The sequence below is a fragment of the Oryctolagus cuniculus genome, chromosome 1 (genome assembly GCF_051225735.1).
Source record: "Oryctolagus cuniculus isolate XC-2025 breed Fujian yellow rabbit chromosome 1, ASM5122573v1, whole genome shotgun sequence".
Taxonomy (NCBI): Eukaryota; Metazoa; Chordata; class Mammalia; order Lagomorpha; family Leporidae; genus Oryctolagus; species Oryctolagus cuniculus.
Genome location: NC_142867.1, coordinates 118,421,313 through 118,445,932, shown reverse-complemented (window position 1 = coordinate 118,445,932; position 24,620 = coordinate 118,421,313). Strand labels below are relative to the sequence as shown.

At 45.9% G+C, this 24,620-nt stretch overlaps 1 protein-coding gene across 21 annotated transcripts; it reads left to right on the top strand.

The window, feature by feature from the left end:
* The first annotated feature begins 6,832 nt into the window (after positions 1–6,832).
* TMEM218 (transmembrane protein 218) lies at positions 6,833–19,844 on the top strand. Of its 21 annotated transcripts, none has more exons than XM_070048005.2 (6): positions 6,833–6,966; positions 13,057–13,130; positions 14,119–14,254; positions 14,480–14,666; positions 15,515–15,617; positions 18,891–19,844. In XM_070048005.2, exons 3-6 carry the CDS (start codon positions 14,140–14,142, stop codon positions 19,023–19,025), a joined length of 540 nt encoding a protein of 179 aa, XP_069904106.1. In that variant the 5' UTR covers positions 6,833–6,966; positions 13,057–13,130; positions 14,119–14,139; the 3' UTR covers positions 19,026–19,844. The 21 variants fall into 21 exon arrangements, with proteins under 21 accessions (XP_069904106.1, XP_051704326.2, XP_051704320.2 ...); XM_070048001.2 differs by having other exon boundaries at positions 6,945–7,039; XM_070048019.2 differs by having other exon boundaries at positions 6,945–7,039; positions 14,470–14,666.
* Positions 19,845–24,620: the final 4,776 nt, after the last annotated feature.

Sequence of the window (24,620 nt, the reverse complement as noted above, 5' to 3'; positions counted from 1 at the left end):
AACTTAAGCTATAGGTTGAATTCGCCAGGTTAGCCCAGGGAACTTAGATTGAATGCTAGTGGCGGAAACATAAGCTACGCTGTGTGACTCGCGGAAGCCGCCGCGTGCAGAGAGAGCACGGGGCGTGAATAGATAGGGAACGCGGGGCTAGTCGAGGCCGTGGTGTGGGCGTGAAGGGGCGCGGAGACCACGGAGTGCGCACGCGAAGCCGGGAAGCCGCGCAGATGAGAGAAGCGCGGGCTGAAGCGGCTCAGAGCCGGGAAGCCCCCGAGAAGCAGCCTCGAAGCGGGCGCCGGGAAGCCGCAGGGATAAGAGAAACAGAAGTTTAGAAGTAAAATGAGAGAAATAGGAATGCTGGTAGATAGAAGTAAAATAGGAGAGATAGGAATGCCCGGAGATAGAGAAATAGAGAAAAATAAAGCCTCCCCTCAACATGGCAATGAGAGAGCTTGGATTCGGTCTGCCTGATTAGGGAGGTGGTGAGCACCTGTGGGCGGCTAGCAGCTTATGCGCCGCAGGTCACCGAAGACAGGCACGTTATTAACATCAATAGTCTCCCCACAATACCGCAATGAGAAGGCTTGGATTCGGTCTGCCTGATTAGTAAGGCAGTAAGCACCAGCAGGCGGTTCGACCAGAGTATGAGCTGCAGGTCACTGAAGATAGGCACGAATCAACACCAATAAGTCTCCCCACAATACGGCAATGAGAAGGCTTGGATTCGGTTTGCCTGATTGTTAGGGCTTGTAAGTACCTGCAGGCAGTTCTAGCAGAGTAGAGCATGCGCTGCAGGGCACCGAACACAGGCACGCATCAGCGCCTAAAAACCTCCTCACAACATGGCGAAGAGAGGACCCGGATTCGGTTTGCCTGATTGATAGGACTTGTAAGCACCTGTGGGCAACTCTAGCAAGCAGAGCAGAGTGTGTGCCACGGGACACCGAAGACAGGCACGTATCAACGCCAAAAAATAAAAAGAAAGGGGGATCTGTGGGGAGTAACCCGGACTGGACTGAGTTACTGGAATTAAGACTTATTCTATGCATCTGCTCTCCCACAATATGGCGCTGGGAGAGGAGAAAACAGCTTCTACGCAGCTGCCTCTTGCCAACTTGAGTGCTGACCTCCAGGAGCTGATCCTGCTCCTGATTGGAGGAGAGCAGCATACTCGGCGTGTGGGCAGCCGAGTTGGGATTGGTGGAAGAGGACTATAAAGGAGGAGAGAGACAACATTCACCATGAACATCTAAGGGGAACACCTGTGCAGCCCCCGAGAGAGCCGGCCGGCGGTGTGCCGCTCCCCCGCGGAAGTGGGGAATGTGGCAGGGGGAACCGCCCTTCCACGGAGGTGGAAGGGTTGGTAGCTAACCCGGGAAGAACCAGCAGCAAACCCAGGGAGGGCCGAGCAGACGAAAGAACAGCGCAGGGTCCTGTGTCATTCCTCCACGAAGACGGGGAGCGACACATAGTTTTTTCATATTATACATTTTCATGAACATTTTGAATACCTGTCATATGCACGATCTCAAAAAAAAATTTGGCAAGAAAATAAACTTTATCTTTTAATCCCATTTTTCACTAATTTTTGAAGTACCCTTGTACAGCACAGATGTGAAGCAACATGGAGAGGTACTATATAACACTTGGCATACAGAATATACTTTTTTAAAGATTTATTTATTTATTCGATAGGCAGAGTTACAGAAAGAGAGAGGGAGGACAGAGAGAGAGAGAAGTCGTCCATCCGCTTGTTCACTCCCCAAATAGCTGTAACAGCCAGGGCCGGCCAGACTGAAGCCAGGAGCCAGAAGCGTCTTCCAGCTCTCCCACATGGGTGCAGGGGCCCAAGCACTTAGGCCATCTTCCACTGCTTCCCCAGGCCATAGCAGAGAGCTGGGTCAGAAGTGGAGCAGCCAGGACTTGAATGGCACCCAAATGGGATGCTGGCATCACAGGCAGAGGCTTAACCAACTACTCCACAGCACCAATGCCTCAGAATACAATTTTTAAACATAAAATGCATGCACAGTCAAATAATCATTCTTTAGATTAGGGAGCACAGTTGATTCAGAGGTGGCAAAAGATTAAGCACTATGGTGACAATACTTCTTTCAATTCCATTGAGAGGGTATTATATAAGTACATCAGCAAACTAATTACTAATTACTCCTTCCCAGTTAAGGGTTGGGGTGGGGAATTTTGGAGGAAGGTAACTTCTTATAAGAAAACATAAAAATGTTGCATCCATTCAGGAAGAATTTTGGAATGTCACCTCATTCACCTCTATAATTTAATTAAACCACTTTGACCATTAAGAGTGTAAGGAGGTTGGGCTGGTGTGTGGTGCAGCAAGTTAAGCCAACACTTTCAACGCTGGCATCTCATATCAGAGTGCCAGTGTGAGTCCTGGCTACTCTGCTACTGATCTGGCTTTCTGCTAATGTGCCTGAAAAGGCACTGGAAGATGGTCCCAAATCTCATATGGGAGACGAGGATGGAGTTGCTGGCTTCTGGCCAGCCTGGCCCAGACCTGGCTATCGTGGCCATTTTGGAGGTGAACAAGAACATGGATGATCTGTCTTTCCTCTTTCTGCTGCTCTGCCTTTCAAATAAATAAACAGATCTTTAAAAAAAAAAAAGTGGGCCGGCGCCGCGGCTCACTAGGCTAATCCTCCGCCTTGCAGTGCCGGCACACCGGGTTCTAGTCCCGGTCGGGGCGCCGGATTCTGTCCCGGTTGCCCCTCTTCCAGGCCAGCTCTCTGCTGTGGCCCAGGAGTGCAGTGGAGGATGACCCAAGTGCTTGGGCCCTGCACCCGCATGGGAGACCAGGAGAAGCACCTGGCTCCTGCCATCGGATCAGCGCGGTGCGCCGGCCATGGCGGCCATTGGAGGGTGAACCAACGGCAAAGGAAGACCTTTCTCTCTGTCTCTCTCTCTCAGTGCCCACTCTGCCTGTCAAAAAAAAAAAAAAAAAAGTGTAAGGCAGTTAATTTGCACCATATCAAACTTTTGACCACTTTCCCCCCAAATATTAAGAGCTCAGAACTGGTTCTGACCTGCTGGTCTAACATTATTTTCTACGCTTTGTGTCCACATTATTATCCTTATTCTTGACTCAGTCTAATTCTTCAACCTATTTTCCCTCCAGGATTCTCCTGTATCTCTGTTCCACTGCTCCCATTCCTACCTGTACACTAGGACCTGCCATTGTTCTAGCTCTGCCATTGTATTAATGAACTTTTCTTTTTTTTATTTGAGAAGTAGAGTTACACACACACACACACACACACAGAGGGAGAGACTGAGAGAAAAGGTTCTTCCTTCTGCTGGTTCACTCCCCAGATGGCTACAATGGCCGTAGCTGAGCTGATCTGAAGCCAGGATCCAGGAGCTTCTTCTGGTTCTCCCATGTGGGTGTGGGCACAGGGGCCCAAGTACTTGGGTGTCTTCTATTGCTTTCCCAGGCCATAGCAGAGAGTGGGATCAGAAGACGAACAGCTGGGACAAGAATCGGCGCCCATATGGAATGCCGGTGTAGGAGGAGGAGGCTTAGCCACAGCGCTTGACCACTAATCAACTTTTCATCACTATAACAAATACCTGAGATAAGCTGCTTATGAAGGAACATTTACTTCAGTTCATGGTTTGGAGGTACATAGTCCAGTCCAAGATCGGGCAGCCTCATCTACCCAGTGCCTTTTTTTTTTTTTTTAAGATTTATTTATTTGAAACAGAGTTACAAAAAGGGGGAGACAGAGAGAGAGAGAGAGAGAGAGATCTTCTGTCCACTAGTTCACTTCCCAAATGGCTGCAACAGCTGGGCTTGAGCCAGGCCAAAGCCAGAAGCCAGGATCTTCTGGGTCTCCACATGGGTGCAGGTAGCCAAGCACTTGGGCCATCTTTCATTGCTTTTCCAGGAGCATCAGCAGGGAGTTGGATCAGAAGTGGAGCAACCAGGACTCTAACTGGCTCCCATATGGGCTTTAACTGGCTCCCGTATGGGATGCCAGCATTGCAGGTGGTGGTTTAACCTTCTTTGTCACAACACCGCCTCAGTCCAGTGTCTGGATGAGGGTGGTGATGGCAGGAGGGTTTTTAGAGGGATGATCACATGGTGAGCCAGGAAGCCAAGAGAGACAGGAAGTATACTCACCTGTGTGGTCTTTTCTTAGAAAATCATCACAATTTGATCAAAGGGCTCCACTCTAGCAACCTTATCCAATCCAGTCACTTCCCAAAGGTCCTACATTCATATACTGTAATTAAGTACCTACCCTCTCAGCTCCATTAATGTGGGGAGCAACTGGGAGCAACTCGGACTAGACTGTTATTGGAATTAAGACTTATTCTATGCATCTGCTCTCCCACAATATGGTGCTGAGAAGGGAGTAACAGCTTCTACACAGCTGCCTCCAGTTCAACCAATAAACAGCAGGACCTGCTCCTGATTGGAGGAGAGCAGCGTACTCGGCGTGTGGATAGCAGAGTTGGGATTGGCGGAAGAGGACTATAAAGGAGGAGAGAAACAACATGCACCAGGGAACACCTGAATAACATCCGAGCAGCCCCCGAGAGAGCCGGACGGCGGTGTGCCGCTCCCCTGCGGAAGTGGGGAATGTGGCAGGGGGAACTGCCCTTCCACGGAGGTGGAAGGGTCGGTAGCCAACCCGGGAAGAACCAGCAGCAAACCCGGGAAGGGCCGAGCAGACGAAAGAACAGCGCAGGGTCCTGTGTCGTTCCTCCACGAAGAGGGGGAGCGACACATTAACATAAGACTTTAGGGCTTAAACCTGTGTATCAATTGGGGTGTTCATGTTCACAGGAGGCTGGCACTGTGGCACAGTGGGTTAAGCCACCATCTACAGCATTGGCATCCCATTTGGGGCCAGTTTGAGTCCCAGATGCTCCACTTCTGATCCAGTTCCCTGCTAATGTGCCTGGGAAAGCAGCAGAAGATGGTCCAAGTGCTTGGGCCCCTGCACCCACGTGGCTCCTTGCTCCTTGCTTAGGCCTGGCCCAGCGCTGGCCGTTACAGCATCTGGTGAGTGAACCAGTGGACAACAGATCTAATTCTGACTTCCAAATAAATAAATTAAAAAAAAAATTATGTTCACACTATAGTAGCTAAGAAGACATCCACCTTAATGCCAGCCCGAAGTGTTTGCTGATGATACAGAAGTGCTTTGACAGTTATGAAATGTTCCGCAGTTATGGAGAATTACTAGCTTTTTATTAATCAGGTTTGGCCCATTGTTATGCAAGGATACTTCAAATATTTCATGGAAGATGAAATTGAAAGCTAAGCTTATTATGGTGCAAAAAATTCTCTTGATATCCATGATTTATTTATTTAAGGTTTATTTATTTGTTTGAAAGTCAGAGTTAGAGAGAGGCAGAGGAGAGAGTGGAGCTGCCAGGACTCAAACCGGCGCCCAAAAGGGATGTTGGCACTGCAGGCGGTGGCTTTATCTGCTATGCCACAGTGCTGGCCCCACGTTTTTTTCATATATTTTTTCCATGAACTTTTTGAAAATTTGTTATATACATGGATTCCAAAATTTTGTGGCAAAATATCTTTTAATTCCATTTCCACAAGCTTTATGAAGTACCCTCTAATCTTGCTTTAAAATGTTTCCTAGTTGTTTCCCGTGTGGTTGACCTGCCATTACAAAACCACATACAGGCTATTAGAAAACAGCAGTCACGTTGTATTTCTTATGTAGTCTCACAGTCTCTAACACTGCATAGCTACAGTTAACATTCAATTTCAGTGAAATGAATTAATCAAAATAATGACTTTCTAAACCACAGAGCTCTTCACTGGGCCAAGAAAAGTTGTTAAATAATAAGAATTCATTGGTGTATGTGCCTGTAGATGAATCCTTCAAAGTAGAATAAACTTGAGATGTACTATCTATGGAATGCCACGATCTTCGATTTCCTTTCTAAAGCTATCACCCAGGAGCTGAATTACCTCAATCAAAGATTCAGCGTTCCAGGGTTGAACAGTTTGCTCCCTGTATGTCCAAACTATGTCCAAGGTGACAGGCGCACATACAGCAGCTCTCAAATTTCGTAGCTGGTGCTGACTGTTGTGCTTTCCCTTCCTGATTGCACAGTGGAGTATGACCCTCTGTCCTACTTCTTTTGGTTGGCCTTTTTGATGGATTTTTTGGTCAACAGGCCATAGCCTTGGAATAAAATGACGGCAAGTTCTGGTTAGCAGCTAATAAGAGCAGTCTAAGTGTGGACTACCAGCTTCAGTTCCACCTGCTTGGGAGTTGGCTGACCCTGAGCCTCTTCCCCCAGTCTGTCCCGTGGGCAGACTGAGCCCCGTCTCAGTCTGCTTAATGCGAACGTCAGCATAACGCCTATAAGTCCAAGGACTGAGGAATCGTGGTGCTACTGCAGCTGGTACTCCGGGCGCGGCTCCCTTCAGAAAGGCTACTACGGACCCGTAATGACTCGGCCTGGACTGACCTGTTCCCCAAATCCTGCGCCCCTCTACGCTACCCCAAGTCGACGAAAGAGGCGTTCATCAGACACCAGCACAGGCACTGATGTTTTCCTGACTTCGAGGTGGTGACGTCAGGACGCCTGTGCAGTCTCCATGGTGAAAGCTAGGGCGGCTGGCGGAAACCACCCTCTTCCGCCCAACAACCCGCCCTCGGGTTAGAACTGACCAATGGTTCGAAGGTTATGAAGGGAACGGTGTGAATGACAGGGTGGTGAGGCGTGGGGAGAGCCGGGATCGCCGCTATCCAATCGAACTCAAGGCCGGGCCCAGAATCGACCAGCACGGACCAATAGGAGGGCGTACCGGAGGGCGGCGTGCCCACCCACCACGCTCGGCGTTGCCCGGAGCCGGTCAAACATAAGCTAATGAGAGGGGAGCCGGACGTTGAAAGACCGGCGACAATTGGTGAATTCGAAATCGCCTGAATGAAAACCCACTTGTGATTCGCTGTAAGTAGACCCAAGCCCCTGGGAAGCTGAAACCCGCGGGACAGAGAGAGAAAGAGTAGGGGACCGGAGAGAGGTGAGCCCGGGGGTGGAGGTGAGGACTGCCGGACGGCTGCGGAGGAGGTGGGGCAGGCGGAGGCTCGGACTGAGGAACCTGGAAGGCGGCGTGGGCGGGTGGCCGTGCCTCGCCGGCCGTCCTTCCGCCGCCCTGGACCCAAGGCCTGGTGGCTAGTAAACATTTTAGCGGAGTCGGAGAAGAAACGACTCTTAGGTTTCGTGCTCTTAAGAGAGTAAAGTGCTAGTGCCCGATTTCAGATACTTCGGCGGCTGGCAGGTAGCGGGGTGAAGCTTCTGAGGCCGAGCCGTGGGGCGCTGACCGCCGGTGGCCAGGGGCTACTGGAGTCGGTCCGAGCAGCGTTTTGACAGCGGGTGCCACGTGGGTGGCGTATACGTAGCCTGGCAACTTACTTATTGATTGATTTTTGCAGACTTGCATTTTCCTTAGTTGCAAAGCTTGGAGGCATTATCATAACATTTTTAACATTCAGACGACCGCGAAGTGTTCAAAGCGGAAGAGTAATGCTGAGGAAATCGGTCCACCCTCTGTAATTTTGAAAGTTCGGGATAGCTGGGAGGAGGGGGAAGGTGATTCTTTCAGAAGGGCAGGTGACTCGGTGTTCTGTTCCTCCTCTCAAGGCCTTGCGTGGGTGTGAGCATCGGGGCGTGGGCGGGACATCTCCCACCACCACCAGCGCTTAGTTGCCCTCCGGCGAATCCGCGTTTGTCCTGCGCTGGAAGTCTTCCTGCAGTGGCCGTTGGTGTGGGGCCTGGTGACGAGCCCCGTAGGCTACATGTGAGGGTCAGGCCGCTCAGTGCATGCCTCTCTCCATTTCCTCTGGGTAAAGTCAGTGTGGAGCCAACCATTGGAGGAATCAAGAATGCACTACACATACGGTGAAAAGGTTTTGGACAAACTCCAAAGACCTGCCAGTATTGAGCACAGAGGAAACAAACAAACACAAAAACCATTGGCCCCCTAGTCACTCATGTGGTCAGCTACTAAACCAGATAGTCAAAGGTAAACATTATTTTTTCTGACTTGGATCTTAATGACTTCTTCATGACTGACCATGAAGGGTCAAGGGTTTGAGGAAAGACTGAACTGGAAATAAAAACACTGTTGTTTTGATTTTTATTTCATGCCCTTGTCACTAGTAATTTAGCTATGGAAATAATCCCAAGTATTATTTGCACATTGAATTAACAAATCAGCACTCTGTACTGTACCCAGTCCTTCCTCTGCACGCTTGGTAAGAAGACATGGGTCTTGGTTATAGTGATGAACCCTGTCCTTAGAAGATCTTGGAGTGTTTGTCTCATTACTTTGAAGCCACAGGGTATGTGGAAGCCAGTGTCTCATGGACGTTTACGCTTCTGTGGAGAACTACAGGCAGTGTTTCTAGCTCCAGCTGCCATTCGTCCTGTGTGCTGGGTGTAGAAGTTGGTTCAAGTCTTGGAGGTCGTTTGTGTAGTATTCAAAACCGCGCCAGACTTAAATGGTTGTTTTCTTCAGGGACCACCATTGATTCAGTCAAGCTAGAAACCTAAGTCCTTTCTAGCACCTTCTCCTGAGAAGCCTTTCCGTTACACAGGGGAGCTCAGACCCGCGTCATCCCTAGCTGGAGAGCTGCAGTTGGTCACTCATCTCCGGCCTCTGATCCCCTATGTACCCAGTTGCCGGCTGCCTGTATAAGAATTAAGGAGTAGCTTGAATATTTTAAATTAGAGAATATTTCCTTGGGTAGTATAAAACATACTTATACCAGATTAATAAATATTAACATTTTAGCACACCTACCTAAATATTTTAAAGAAATAAAATATCACAGATTTAGTTCAGATCCCTTCTGTTACCTGGCTTGGCCCCATTCCTCCTCCTCCCCCTCCCCCACCAGAGACAAGCACTCTGCTGAAATTGTTGGACATCATTCATGCATACATGTTAATGCTTTTCCTGTATTTATGTACCTCGTACATAATACATATTACTATTTTTAATTAAAAAATACAAGTGGTATCATACTGTGGGTGTTATTTACAGCTTGCTTTTAGTGCTGAGCATTGTTTGAAATGTATTCATATGAGTGTATATAGATCAAGTTAATTCATTTTAAATATTCTTTATGTGTGTGTAATATTATATCCACTCCCTTATTGATAGACGTTTATGTTTTCTCTGCTACTATGAAGGAAGCCGCAGTGAATATCCTCTGTCTCTTTAGGTAAGATTTTTCTAAGGAACTGGTCCTCCGCCTGGGAGGCATTTTGAAATCCGAGAGGACACATTGAGGTGTTTTTTTTTTTTTTTTTTTTTTTTTGTGATTGGAAGGTGCTCAAGGTTGGGGGTGCTAGGTGTTTTATAATTCATGGGGCAATCCTCACAGTGAAGAATTCTCTTGTATCTTGTACAATTCTTGAGTGTCCCACAGGATATTCATTTCTTATTATCTGAGACTAGAACCTAACACCATTTTTCATATAAACATAATGTATTTTTTGGCACAGTTTAATATAGTAAAATTTCCAGGAATGCAACTCTAATGTAAATCATGGGGAAATTTTACTTATTTGTGGTTTGGAACTTTCACAAGAGTTTTCGTCACTCTCAAAAATCACATAACTGAAGGGAGCACAGCTCGTGATATTTGAGTTGCCAGCACAACACACCTGCATAGTCTGCATTTGTAGCTTCTGCGTTCCTGGTGATTCTAAGTTTAGGTGCAAGCATCTGACTACTGTACTTCATTATGTATTCTAGTGTAGTCAGCCTGAACATTTGTATATTCAAACATATGTTATTTTATTATACATTACTTTCCCTTTAAAATTGGCTTCAGTATGTGCTATAAAGTGGAGATCTGGTGTTAGTGTGTTCCGGTTAGATGGTCGTTCATCCCCATACCATCTCTAATTCTTCACCCACTGAATTGGAAAGCCAGTGTGGTCCTTGACAGAAATCTCACAAACGTATGGATCTGGGTTCTCGACTTCATACTATTGGCCCATATGTCTGTGTGCCATCGTCACACTGTTTTAATTACCTTGGTTATATAATCTGTTTTGCGGCAGTTGGCAACAAGAAAGGCAAGTTGCCATCCTGTTTCTCAAAATTGTTTTGGTTATTCTTGGGTTTTTTCTCTTCTATATAAATTTAGGATTTGTTTTCAAGTTGCATAAAAAATTATTTCTAGATTTTAATTAGAATTGCTTTGAATTTACAGATTAAGGAAAATTGAGGTCTTTTAATTGAACCATCCAGTCCAGAAACATAGGTTATTTCTCCATACAGATTTTTTAAATGTATTTGAATAAATTTCTATAATTTTATTTATAAAAACCTTACAGATCTTTTGTATATTGATTCATACTTACCCATACACACATCTTTTTACTTTGAGAGTTTCAAATGTATTCTATAGTATAGAAAATAGCATGGCAAACATCAGCCAGCTTCTACAACTAGTTTATGACCAATTTGGTTTCATATCAACCCCTCACCGCCTCTCTTCCAGACATTGGAACTTTCAAGACACTATTTTCTGTTGTCTATAGTATACTACTGGGCCGGCGCCGTGGCTCACTTGGCTAATCCTCCACCTTCGGCACCGGAATCCCATATGGGCGCCGGGTTCTAGTCCCGTTTGCTTCTCTTCCAGTCCGGCTCCCTGCTATGGCCTGGGAAGGCAGTGGAGGATGGCCCAAGTGCTTGGGTGCCTGCACCTGTGTGGGAGACCAGGAAGAAGCACCTGGCTCCTGGCTTTGGATTGGCATAGTTCTGGCTGTAGCGGCCATTTTGGGGGTGAACCAACGGAAGGAAGACCTTTCTCTCCTTCCCTCTCACTGTCTATAACTCTACCTGTCAAATAAATAAATTAAAATCTTTAAAAAATATATAGTATACTACCTTTGTATATGTATATATGTATATCATAAAGAATTTTTTAACAAAATAACCACAATGTCATCATTTTTTTAAAAAATTCAATTTGAAAAAGTAAATGACAACTCTCTACTATCATCAAGTATCCAAATACTGTTCAGATTTCCCAGTCATGTCATAAAAGGCTTTTATATTTGCCTTATTTGTGTTAGGACCCAAACAGGGTCCGTATATGAAATTTGGGTAGTGTTTCTTAAGATTAACATTTTAGTGACATATAACACACATACAGAAAAGCATACAAACCCTAAGTGATGACAAGATACCCTTTAGCAGGTCATCAGCTTCCAGATCAACAGACAGAATTTTATCAGCACCAGAGCCCCCTTCCTGCTTTCTGCAAGGTAAACATACTCCTGACTTCTGCCCCCAGAGCAGTTTGACTTGTTTTTCTTCATATCTAAGTGGAATCATACAGTATGAACTCTTTCAAAAAGAAAAAAAAAGCCTCTGTCTTCTACTTGCTAGTGTGAAACATATTCATGTTGTTGGCCCTCATTCTGGTTTGTCCGTTGCCCTTGTTTTGTACTGTTCCACTGTAGAAATGGAAGGATTGTATGTAGAATACCATACATTCTGTTGGTGGATGTCTGGGAGCTTTCAGTTTTTAACTATTTCAGATAGGGCTGCACATGTTTTTTGGTGAATTTCTGTGCGTGTTTCTGTTGAGAATACACCCAGGAATCGAAGAGCTGGATCTAGGGTACAGGAATACCCAGTAGTGTTAGACACAGCCACCTGGAAGGCCTGCATCTGGGGCCCACACCCTTGTAGGCCTCTGGGCTCAGCTCCTGCACACCCACCACCCAATTGCTGAGTTGCATTTGTGTTTATCCCATTTAAGGATTTTTTTTTTCTCTTCACTACTTTGGAGTTCCTCTGTGTATTCAATTCTTTTTGTTCCATTATATTCAGCACTCCTGTCTTTCTGCTGTTCAGCATATTTACCAGAAGTCACAGTCATCTTTCTCAAAGTCCATGTGATCCTGTTGTGGACTTGTTGGTACCGCTTCATTCCTTCATTCGTACAGCAACTATTTACTGCTTATTCTCACTGGGGTTGAGGGTTAATTGCATGCAGTGGAAACAGCAAGTTCAAAGACCCAGAGCTTGGGAAACACTTGACACATGAGGGTTACTGAGAGGATGCCCCTGTGGCTCAAAGGGAAATCTCTTTTGTATCGCCTTCTCACACTCTCAGTGCTAGCTGCACTTGGCTTTCACTGCTTATCAGAATGGAATAGCCATAGCTGTGTACTTGACCGTGTTCTCCAGCAGACCTAAGCTTCTGTCAGAAGATTGGGCCTGTTTACCTTTGTCACATGTTGATTGAATAAATATTTTTTATAGCATTTCATGCTTAGAGCTTCTTTAAAATGAACTCACAGATAGTATTTTTTAAAAAATGGTGCTTAAATAACCATCAAGGTAAGGAAAACCAGCAACCTAATGAAGAATTTGTTGATTTCAGGAAGCCTTGTCTCTGACACTGAGAAGTTAAGCCAAGGAGGTGCTAGGGTATGGTGTTTCCCTGTAGTGGGTAGAATGGTGGCCCCCCAAAAGATATGTCCACACCGTAATTCCTTGCAATCTGTGAATGTGGCCTCTTTTTTTGGCAAAAAGACTTTGAAGATGTATTAAGGTCCTTCTTAAAGATCATACAAGATTATTTGGGTGGATCCTAAATCCAATGAGAAGTAATTTTATAAGAGACAAGGAAAAAAGGGAAACACAAGGGACGTGGAGGCAGAGATGGGAGTTGAAGGTCAAAGCCAAGGAGAGCCTAGAGCCACAGGTAGCTGGAAGAGGCAAGGAAGGATTCTTCCCTAGAGTCCTTAGTGGGAGTGAACCCTCCTGACACCTTCACTTTGGGCTTCAGGCCTCAGGGACAGTGAGAGAATAAGTCTGTTGTAAGCCCTGCATGAGGAAACTAACGCCTGTAGCTCCACAGTAGGACCTCACTCACCTCTTCTGCAGCCGGGGTCTAATAACGCCGAGAGTACCTCACTGCCGTGATTAAGTGGGCTGTGTGAGGAAGCACTTAGCACACAGATGTCGAAAAGCAGTGACGGCTGTTCTTTGTCTTCTTGAAGGACTGGGAATTTTCTTCCTTTTGTGAATAAGAACTCAACAATGGAGTGGGAAATCGCTGTCTCATGATTGCCTGGTGAGTCAAAGCTAATAACAGATTTAACTGGCGACATTGACTTCTGCTATGATGCTGGAGTTCGTGGGCCCTGGCACCTCCCAGCAGCCCTCAGGGTTTCGGATCAAGGGAGACCTGAGCTTTCTGATGTGGGCCAGTAGAAGAAGTAAGGCTGGAACTCAGGGACCAAATTGGAAATTAGAAATCCCTGGGATGGATGTTTGTGTAGCAGTTAAGACACTGCTCAGTGGCCGGCACTGTGGCTCATTAGGCTAATCCTCCGCCTGTGGCACCAGAACTCCAGGTTCTAGTCCTGGTTGGGGCACCACTTCTGTCCCTGTTGCTCTTCTTCCTGTCCAGCTCTCTGCTGTGGCCCAGGAAGGCAGTAGAGGATGGCCCAAGTGCTTGGGCCCTGCACCCGCATGGGAGACCAGGAAGAAGCACCTGGCTCCTGGCTTTGGATTGGCGCAGTGCACTGGCCGCAGTAGCCATTTGGGGGGTGAACCAATGGAAGGTAGACCTTTCTCTCTCTCACTGTCTAACTCTGCATGTCAAAAAAAAAAAAAAAAAAAAAAAAAAGACACTGCTTGGGATGCCCACATCCCACATCTGACTGCCTAGGTTCAAGTCCTGGCACCTATCCGGATTCCAGCTTTTTACTAAGGTACACACCCTGGAAGGCAGCAGGTGATGGCTCAAGTGCTTGGGTCCCTGCTACTCATGTGGGAGACCTGGATTGAGTTCTAGGCTCCTAGCTTTGGCCTGGTCTAGCCTAACTGTTGCAGGCACTGGAGTGAACTAGCAAATGGGAGCTCTCTCTCTGCCTTTCAATAACAAATACATAAAAATTAAAAGAAATTTCTAGTTCCCATTAAGGGACACCTGGACTAGACATTTCTGAAAATTAAAAGACCTGTATTGCGGGGCCAGTGTTGTGGCATAGTGTGTCAAGCTGTGACACCGACATCCCGTATGGGCATCACACTGAGTCCCAGCTGCTCTGCTTCAGATCCAGCTCCCTGCTGATGGCATGGCAAAAGCAGCGGAGGATGACCCATGTGGGAGACCTGGAGGAAACTCCTGGCTCCTGACTTCAGCCTGGCCCAACCCCAGCTGTTGTGGCCATCTAGGGAATGAACTGGCAGGTAGAAGATCTCTCTTTCCTTTCTCTAACTCTCTCTCTCTTTCTTTCTCTCTAACTCTGACTCTTGGATAAATAAATAAATATTTTAAAAATAAATATTTAAAAAAAGAAAAGACCTGTATTAAGTAATACTCCCAACATACCCATCACCAAAAATACCCCTGAATGAATGTGAGCTTTCTGTATTTTTCTGAACACCTTCATGAACATTGGGAGCGTGTGGCAGGAAGGTGGCAGCTGGAGCAGAGGACACCTCATCGTGGTGCACGCGGGGCAGTGGTCCAGGCCACCCTCCTCCCTGGCATGGCCGGCACCGTGCTGGGAGTGGGTGCAGGTGTGTTCATCTTAGCCCTGCTCTGGGTGTTGGTGCTGCTGCTGTGTGTGCTGTTATCCAGAGCCTCAGGAGTCGCTAGGTAAGGCATTCTTTTCAACTGGGAGTCCTAGGTAAAAGCAATTAGAGGCAAAATTGCTGACGTTCATTAAACATTTAGAATTCAAAAGATCATTTTTGTAATTACTGGCAGTCTGAATGAGTTGCATTTTAACCTCTTATCATAAGCACTAACTGAGTTATTTATGCTCTGAGGCAGAGGTGGGAGGAGAGGGAAGTGGGATCTTCCAGTTCTCACTGTGGAAGACATGGGGGTGGGGCGCAAGAGATGACAAGAAAATCTGCCCTCCTATCTGTTGGGTTTCTCAGGATTGCACATGCGTGTGTTTCCTAATGGTTCAGGTTTACGGGAGGTGCTTCGTCCAGTCCCTGAGGCTCTAGGCATGGGCCTGGGGAAAGCAAAGAAGCATTCAGTGAGCTAGGCTGACTGTATACCAGGTGGTGACATCAGAATGTAGTTCAGGCCACACACAGACCCTGAAAACACTCTAGAACTGTGTACTGTGGTGACAGTGTCCGTGTGTAGCAGAATGTTACAGAATTGACTAAGGCACCTGGCCCAAAAACAGGAGAAGGAGAGGGCAAGAAGGGGCTACTTTGGTTTTTCTTGATTATGATTTTGGACAGCAACAAAAGTAAAAACTATGAATTCTCATTCATAAGGATTTAGAATTATTGGGAATGTACCCAGCTGATGGCCATCTAGGAAGAAAGGCTTTGGAATGAAAGGAGGTATGGACAGCAGTCCGCTGGACATTGTTAAGGGACCGGAACATAGAATATTGATCCAGGGAACAGCCAGCCCAGAGCCTGGCCCGTTAGAGAAGAAACTCTAACGGAGCTTTTAATACCCTGTCTTTCTGATCCCAGGTTCTCTGTCATTTTTGTATTCCTCGGTGCTCTGATCATCACATCAGTCCTGGTGCTTTTCCCCCGAGCCAGTGAACTCCCAGCCCCAGAGGCGGAAATCGAGGTAAAGCTTTGGGTTTCATTTTGCCTCCTGAGCTGTAACTTGTTTTCCTGTCTCCACCCCCACCCTGTCCGCGTGCTGTCCTATAATGTTCCCTGACGTCACGTTGCCTGAGACCTGGCAGAGGAACTGGAAGGTCCAAATAGTAATAGCAAAAGCTCAGAGAGCGTGTTAGTTCCCCTGCCCCTTCGGCCAAGAAGAGAATCTTCTGAAGGTTGCTGTTTGCCTGATTGGATCTCATGTCCAGTTTGCATCAAGTACGACAACGATGTTTGAAAGCCACCTTACACTGTGGGGAGAGAGAAAATGAGTTAGGAATCTGAATAGGGCCACTACTGAAGGGGCCATGTTCCCATTTCTGGTGGCCTTGGCTCCGAACCTCAGGTGTTCGGGCAACGTTTGTGCCATGCCTTCAGGGTGCCGAGGGACATGTTTTTCCTTCTCCATGTGGTGGGGTTTTCCTACTCGAGATGCAGGGAGTATAATTTGCACTGAGAAGAGCAGTGAGGAAAGAGGACCATTTCTCTGGATAGCAGAAGTTAGAGGTGAATTCAGTATTCACAGCCTTCTGGATCCCTCACTCCTGTGACCACATCTGCCAGCACTCACTTCTGCAAGTGGAGCTCTATCACCTCACGTAGTGCTTTCCTGGACACCCGCCGATCTGGCTGATTCCTGCTGTGGGGCTCTGGCTTTTCCAGACATTGCGGGTCTCAGACTCATAGGATCTTGATAGTAGTATTGACTTCTGTCCCATTACTCCTCCTCATAGCTTCTTTCCTCTCAGCCTGCATTTTGATCCTGTAAGTAGTAATGATGATGATAACATTTTTTAAAGGCTTACTGTGTGCCAGGTCCACTGCTAAGCATGTTGTTTGCATGTTCCCATTTAAACCTCAGGACAACCCTAAGTAGTATGAAGTAGGCACTGTTACCCCATCGTACCGGCAAGGACACTGAGGCTATATGAGGTGAGACAACTTGACCAAGGTCATTCATATATACGTGAATGCAGACTTAAGGATTCAAGCACAGATCTGTCTTCAAAATCTTCATTCTTGGATACTCAACACAGTGACAGGGGCTATCCCAGACAGGTCACAGGTTACCATTTTGACTCTAGACAACAGCACACAAAATTATGTAACTTTTGAACCAAAGTTGACCCACACTTCCAACTTCATATCTAGACTAACCCTGGCAAAAGGAAAGAAACTGGTTCTGAAAATTGCAGGGGATATAATCCTAAAAGATTCAAAGAAGTATTTCCATAGATGCCAGCTTTTTTGTCAGCATTTGGAAACCACTTTGTAGGTCTGAGTACCACGTGTGTATGAGCTCAGGGTAAATTCCCATCACAATTTCCTTGTCTTTCTGAGCTGGGAGAGTGGTGAAGGCAGCCATATATCTGGATTGGTGCAGATGTGAATTTTAGAAGAAGGGCACAGAGCAAACACTGTTTTGAAATCAATCCATCTCCTCTCTGTCATATGAGTTTCAGACCCAAGAGAGGAGAACTGGGTTTGAACAAAATATGTTCATCAGCATGGCCAGCAGAATTGGAGTTCTCATTTTCAGGCTTTGAGAGTTGGCCCCTGCAGCAACCTGGCTCAATACTGTATCAATAATACATGGCCTGGGCCTTCTGCACCCAGGGCCTGCTAATTGGCTAATTAAAAAGTGAAACGTGTCGACTGAGCAAACATGTAGCCCACGAGAGACTTCTTCAGTACTGGAGCCAAGGTCAAAGTTATGTTAAAGCTGTTTAATCAAACTGACCTTTGTTGTAAGTTGACTGTTGGGGTAACCTCTGGAGCAGCTGGGGTGTCTTTGGTTCTCAATGATCATAGCAGTGCTTGGATGACAGGTGTTCTGTGTAGCTTTATTGTATTAGTTTTCTGTGGCTGCTGTAACAAGTTACTGTGACCTCAGTGGCTCACAATGCAAATGTGTTGTAGTTCTGCAGATTAGAAGTCCAAATTCAGTCCCAGTGGGCCAACCTCAAGGGGTGGGCAGGGCTGCATTTGTTTCTGGAGGCTCCAGGGGAGAATCCGTGTCCTTACCTTTTCTAGATCCTGAATGCTGCACCTGGCCCTTCACTCACAGCCCCTTCCACATCTGCAAGGTGCAGCATAACATGTTTCTGGCCTGCTTTCATCTCTCATATTCTTACCATCACCCTCTCCTGCCTCCCTGTTCAACTTGTTTTAAAATGGATTAATTTGTTTATTTGAGAAGCAGAGATTTTAAGGACCCTTGTGATTATAGCTCATCTGGATTGAAAAATCCAGACCAATCTCCCTATTTTTCTATCAGCTGGTTAGCAACCTTAATTCTGTCTACAACCTTAATTCCCTCTTTGTTGTATAATCTAACATAGTCACAATTTCTGGGGATTAGGATGTGCGTATCTTTGGACCATTGTTTTGTCTACCACACTCACTCTCCAGGAGTTTTGGATTCTTTTCTAGGTAATGGCTTTTTAAAGGTTCTGAGAAATCACTCAGTCACTTGACTTGTGTTGCTGTTCCATTAGATCTGTAGAGCAAGTGGTTTTGTCCTGCTCCATTTTAGGCACCACCACTTGGATCTGGGGAGAGTGGAAGTGTCTGGTGGGGGACAGTAAACAAGTGGATGGAACCAACACCAGTTTTAGGTTGTTGTCTGCAGATACCAACATCTTTTGGGCCTCAGATGTGACTAGTTGCTGGGCAGGCAACTGTGTGATTTGAGGCGAGTTACCTTTCCCAGTGCTTTGGGATCTCAGATAAATGGCCATTTCCCTATCCCTTGGCATGCTGGGTAATGAATGTTAGGGTTTAGAACTTTTCCCCATGAGATAATGGGTTACGATTTTTAGGGTTACGTCTTAGGTACATGGGGAGTTATTATACTATTAGATTTTTATGTATGTCTAAAGTTCCCTATAATAAAAAGTGTTTAATCAACAGCAAAAATGAGTCTTTCTAGAAACAGGCAAGCTTGTCATTAACTCTGGTTTCAGAACATAGATGCACTCATCCAGGGATTTCAAAGTGTTTGTGAACCTCCTAAATTGAGCCATATGTGCCATTAATCCCTTCTTTACCCGGTATCTCCTCCTCAGAGAGTTGAAAAAAAGACTCTTTCTCATCCATACACAGAGGAGATTCAGGCAGGATGTTACCGGAAGTCACAAACATGAGCTAATTCTTGGTCCACTGATCATAGAATTCAGATGAACACAGCCAGGGGCTGCAGTGGTAGGAGTTTCACATTCATGTTTGCCTTCCCCAGATTGTGGATGCCTTTTTCATAGGCCGCTATGTCCTGCTGGCGTTCATCAGCGCTGTCTTCCTTGGAAGCCTCTTCTTGGTTCTAACTCATCACGTCCTGGAGCCAATCTATGCCAAACCACTGCGGTCATACTGAGCATTATTTGGAAAAACCAGGACTCTGGTCTCTTTCGTTTTGGTGTCACTGATGAGCAAAGAAACACTATTCAGAGCCTTGTTTTGACAGTCTTCATGCCATGAGAGGTTAGAGGGCCATCTCCTCATCGCTAAGTCTAACCTCCGGAGTTCCAGGTTTTGCATTCAGGGTTGCAAGATTGTTCCTGTGGCAGTAGATTCCTACTACCTGTGGAGGGAGATTGCTGCCTTCTTAGTATCTGTACCTCAGGATTTCCATCTGTTTTGCAAGGGAAGTAGTAATAGCAATCTGCTGGGAGTAGATTTTCAGTCATTAGTAAGTGGGTTTTGGGAAAAGGAGCACTTGGACTTTTGGTCCAACCCAGGAACCCTGTCCTTTTTGATAATATGTAAAATTCTTAGGTTGAAATCATTTGGAAGGGAAAGGCACTCACATTTCAAAGGTTACACTAACCTACTGTGTTGCAATAAAGCAGTAATTTGGAAGACTGATTCAGATGTTGGCTACTGACAACTAACTCCGCAGTTAGTTCAACAGAGCTACAAAGGCCACGGTATCACTTCCCCCGGCTCTAATAGAGCAATAAGCAGCAACCAAAGGGCTTTCAATTCCAACTCTTGGCTATAGCTTTCTGATTCCAGTATTTTTATTTCCTAAATTTGCTTGCAGATTAGAGGAAAGGTATTGAAATGTATTTTTGTCATTCTGCCATGTATCTCTGGGTTCCTTTTCTCCCAGGATTTTGTGGCCCCTGTGTGTCTTATTTAATTTCCATGAGTCCATTTGGGGAAAATATATCTTTGTAAAAAATAAGAATGGGAATAGGAGAGGGAGGAGGAAGAAGGGTGGGAGTGTGGTCTGGAGGGAGAATACGGTGGGAAGTATCACCATGTTTCTGAATCTGTATATAGGAAATACATTAAATTTGTATACCTTAAATAAAATTTTAAAAAAGTCCATTTGGAATAATTGTCCTTTCTTTTCATCTCTGTAGTCCTTTACCCAAACCTAGTAAGAAATGTGTATTCTCAGCATTAGACATAACTTTGTACCTGTGTGATCTCATGGGTCAAGTGAAGCTTGTCATTAAATTGAGAGGCTCTGGTCGGGTTCCCCCTTGTAAGACTCACCCTAACTCTAGAGCTGTTGGAAGAAGGGTCTTCTGTCTTAAAATTAAGAGCCTAGAAAATAAATTGGAAAGATTGAATACATGCTCTCTGCTAGTAATATACTAATTCTTTTGAAGTTTAATTAATTTAATTTTAATGACTGTTATCCTTACTTAAAAATAGTAAAAAACTGAGGCTTAAAGAGAGAAATTCGCTCAAGCATCACATAACATCTAGTGTGCAAACCCAGGTCTGGAGGCTCCAGGGCCTGTCTCAGACTGGAAAAAAAAAAAAAGTCACTCAGCTCTGAACTTTGAGAGCTTGAGGAAGCTCAGGGCCACTTCCGTTGCTTTCTCTCCTGAATCCTACAATCAGCGTAGAGAAGGAACCCAGTCCTGCCACCCCCAAGCAGACTAAGCTCCAGACTAGAAGAGAAATGGTGACCATTGAGAGTCATGGGCTGCACCAGCCGTCTTTACTCCCACACTTCAGCTGTCTCCTTTGTCTCATTTGGTTTGGGAAAACTTTGCAGACAAGGCTTTATGCAGAAGCCTTCAAAGGAAGTCATTTCTTAATCTGGCCTATGCCCACAGGTAAGGTAAGAAACGTCCCTTCAAACAGATGGGGGGAGAGAAAGGAAAATGCTGGAATTTGAGGCAAGTAGGACCAGATGGGGGTTCAGGCACAGGACACACCTCCAAACCGTGCAGGTGCCTGTGTTGTCTCTGGGTCATCACGCTGAGCCAGCCGGAGAGGAACAGCGACTCTAACAAGCACAGGCTGCCATTTGTCACCCTCTCCTCAGAGACTTGCTGAAAAAGCAACTCTGGAAAAACTATTAGAGGTTCCTGACCATGAATTCATCTTTTTTATTCTTTCAAAAAGGTGTCCAACTTTTAGATCAATGGGCAATAGCTTGGAGGTTTGGGGTGACTATTTACATGGAGAAAAATGTGTTGAAGTTAGAAATCAATTTCCCTCCCAAACACTACTGCTGTCTAATGCAGCTTCTTTTCTTTTTTCTTTTTCTGTTGTTGGTACCTCATGTACATGGCAGGCTTATGTGTTATGGGCTGCTTTTAGGTAAAAATACATTGTGCCTACTTTGTATAGATCCCAAGTCTATATTTCAACTGAAATGAATGAGAGATTACTTTTTACCTATGAGCTCAAAGTAGTTGTGTTCAAAATCCCCTCCCCGCCCCAAACCACGCAGTTGGGCTAAGTGGAAAGCTGAGAGAGCACACAGTGGAAGTCGCGGAGACCCGTAATTGGTGGCTGACATGCCATCCCATCTGCACGGGGTCTTCTTGGAGACGGGGCTCAGAGGTCAACCCTTAAATACAAGCAGATAGCACCTTTGTGCGCCATTAGCCATCTGAGCAGTGGTCTTAGAGCAGGCTGTGCTGCGCTCCCACCTCCCCAGACAGAACTGCTTGGCAGACAGCGGTGATCCCCACTGCCCAGAAGGTGGGGAGGGAAGTCAATCTGGGCTCCTATATAAGAAAACCTGTTATTTCACAGGATCTTAAAACTGTATCTGACGACAGCTAAATTGGCAAGACATCACACCACCCTGCAGTGGAGCTGTTTGTCCAGTCCGTTAGGTGGCGCTGTATGTTATGTTTTAGAAGTTAAGCCAGACAAACATACTGAAAGGGTGATTTTTTTATAAGCTCTTTAAACTTTTCATTTATAAAAACAGAAGTAAAGCGGACATTCTTTACTGATGAAGCACCGTATCAGATGTTTAGTCTAAAACTGCCTCAGAGTTACAGTACCAATGTCCAGGCACCAGGGAAGTCTTTAACCCATGCGTGCACACAGCACACGTTGCTCCTCACTCAGCACGTGTCTTGTGCAAGTCAGGCATGAAGCACTGGTCCTGGGGAATAGGCTAATCGAAGAACCAGGATGAGGTGTGCAGGCTTTCATCTAACTCCATCCCAGGGTGAAGGCATCCAAAGTATTTTTAAACGTATTGGTTCTAACAGAAAGTAAGCCATTCCTCGTTCTGCTCCGTGTGAGACATAAACTTTCCTATCGACCCCGTTTCATTAGTGCTGCGTTTCTCCTTTAGTTGCTGTTCTGCAATGTGTCAAGAAATCTGCTGTCTTTATTTTACAGAAGAGAAACAGGCGGAAAGGAGAGGGGATTGGAAGGGTCACAGCCATTCAGTAGTGGTGCTCAAACTCGACATTAGGGTTCCTGACCCCTCTTTTCTCAGCTAGTTTAGGGATTTTTTTGGCTTTTGAATAACTCCTTGTCCTTACCCCGGTTAATATTGTTTCTTAGCGATTTATACCCACCATCTCCCTAACTCCTGTCCAAAAAGGTCAAATTTTCTTTAAAAGAATTCTAATTAGCATTTATAATACAAAACCCAAATATTTTATCATAACTCCTTGGCTTAAACCTTTAAGCATTTGGCTGTTGTTACTTAGAAACAAATTTCCAGATGTGGGAATCAGAACCGTATGGAAACGGATCTGGAAAAAGTGTTGATTATCTTTCTAGGAGCATAAAAACTCAGGATTGGAAGAGACTTTATAGTTCACAGAGTTCAACCTTTAATCTCTATTTCCATCCCAATACTTGGAAATAAGTCTACTCTTCACATGCTGAGAACACAATTTTTATTACAGTTAGCAAACATATGCCAGGCATTTTTTTCCTAAGTACACTCTAAGTATTCACTCAGGTCATCTTCCTGTCAGCCCTGTGGAGACAGTACTCCTGCGACCCCCATTTCACAGAGGGAAGCAACCGCAGACTGGGAAGGTAGGTGACTCAGGCCACTCGCCGAGGGGGAGATAAAAAGCAGTTTGGTTCCAGTATCTTAAGTTCTTAACTCCCTTATATTACATGACGGGTCTTCAAAAAGTTCATAGAAGGGCATATTATGATAAAGCTGGATTTCAAGCAATTTGCACCAAAATAAATTTATCTTTTGATTCTACTTTTCTGTGAACCTTTTATGTACCCTTGTACTATGTTGTTCCATAAAATGAAAACAGGAAAAGAAGGGACCAGGGTTAGGCAACGTAAATCTATTTCACAGAAATTACGAAAAAGCCCGAGTCCTAGCAACTTGTGTAGATACTAAAAAGTTGGGCAGCAGTAGGTGGAATTTTCAGGAAAGACATACCCAGCCATCTTTTATGCACCACCCACCTGGGATGTGGACACTTGGATTGGTTTATAGAAGAGCCAGTGGAAGAATAAAAGCCACAAGCCAGGGGCAGGCATTTGACCTGGGGGGTGAGATGCCCACAGCCCATGTTGGAGTGCCCGAGGTTAAGTCCCAGCTTCTTGCCAGTGCACACCCTGGAAGGTAGCAATGATGGCTCACATAGTTGGGTCCCTGCCACCCATTTGGGAGACCTGTATTGAGTTCCTGCCTCCTGGTCTATGTCTGGCCAGACCTGGGTTGAATTCCTGCTGTTGTGGACATTTATGGAGTGAACCAGCAGAAGAGAGCTTTCTTTCAAATAGATAAAAATATGTGAGTAAAAATGGAAAACACACACACACACACCAAGCTAAGCATATTTGTTTATTTCTTGATCTCTGTTTCTAGCAGATTATTGGTGGTTACTGTTTATTCACTGAAAAAGAAAAGGTCCCCCATCCCCACACACACCCCCAAACACACACCCTCTTTTCTGTTTCCTGAGACCCAAGGAATGACAGCCAGGATCCAAACCAGGGCCCCAAATCACAGGCAAAATGAGAAAGTTCATGTTTATGGTTGCATCCCATTAGGTGCTGCTGGCAGAGGATTTACGTTTAGCCCAGGTCCTGCCCTCAGGGAGCCGAGGCCTAGTGACACACAGAGCACTCGTGCTGTACCTGAAAGCCGCGTGGCATCCCCTGCACTTGTCTGTAAGTCCTGACAGTGTCTCCTGTTCCCCTGTGTGTGTGCTTTCCTGCCTTTAATTTGATTATGATCCAGTTTTACACTGGGACTGCATGCATTGGTTTCCTATTGCTGCCGTAATAAGTCACCACAAACTCAGCAGTTTAGAACAACACAGATTCAACTGTCTTGCAGTTCTGGAGGTCAGAAAATGGAAACTGAGTTTCCAGGGGCTAAAAGAACAGCTTTGGAGGCCCAGGGGAGAGCCCATCTCCTTGCCCTTTCCAGTGTCTAGAGGCTGCCCTCCTTCCCTGGCTGGGGCTCTCCCTCTGTCTTCAAAGCCAGCTGCATAGCATCTTCCAGTCCCGGATCCTCCTGCCTGGCTGTGTGCTTTCTAAGGAGTCTCATGACTACGTTGGGCTCCCCCCCGATGAGCTGGGGCGGTCTCCCCACTGCAGGATCCTGACTCACATCCCCAGAGCCCCATCTGTATGTTCGGTAGCATTTCCACACGTTCTGGGAACTGAGCTGTGGACGACTTGGGGGTAGGGGTGCTCTGCTTACCACAGAGTATGTGGCCTATCTTCCTACCCTCCCTCTCACACCCCTCCTACCCCACTCCTTTAT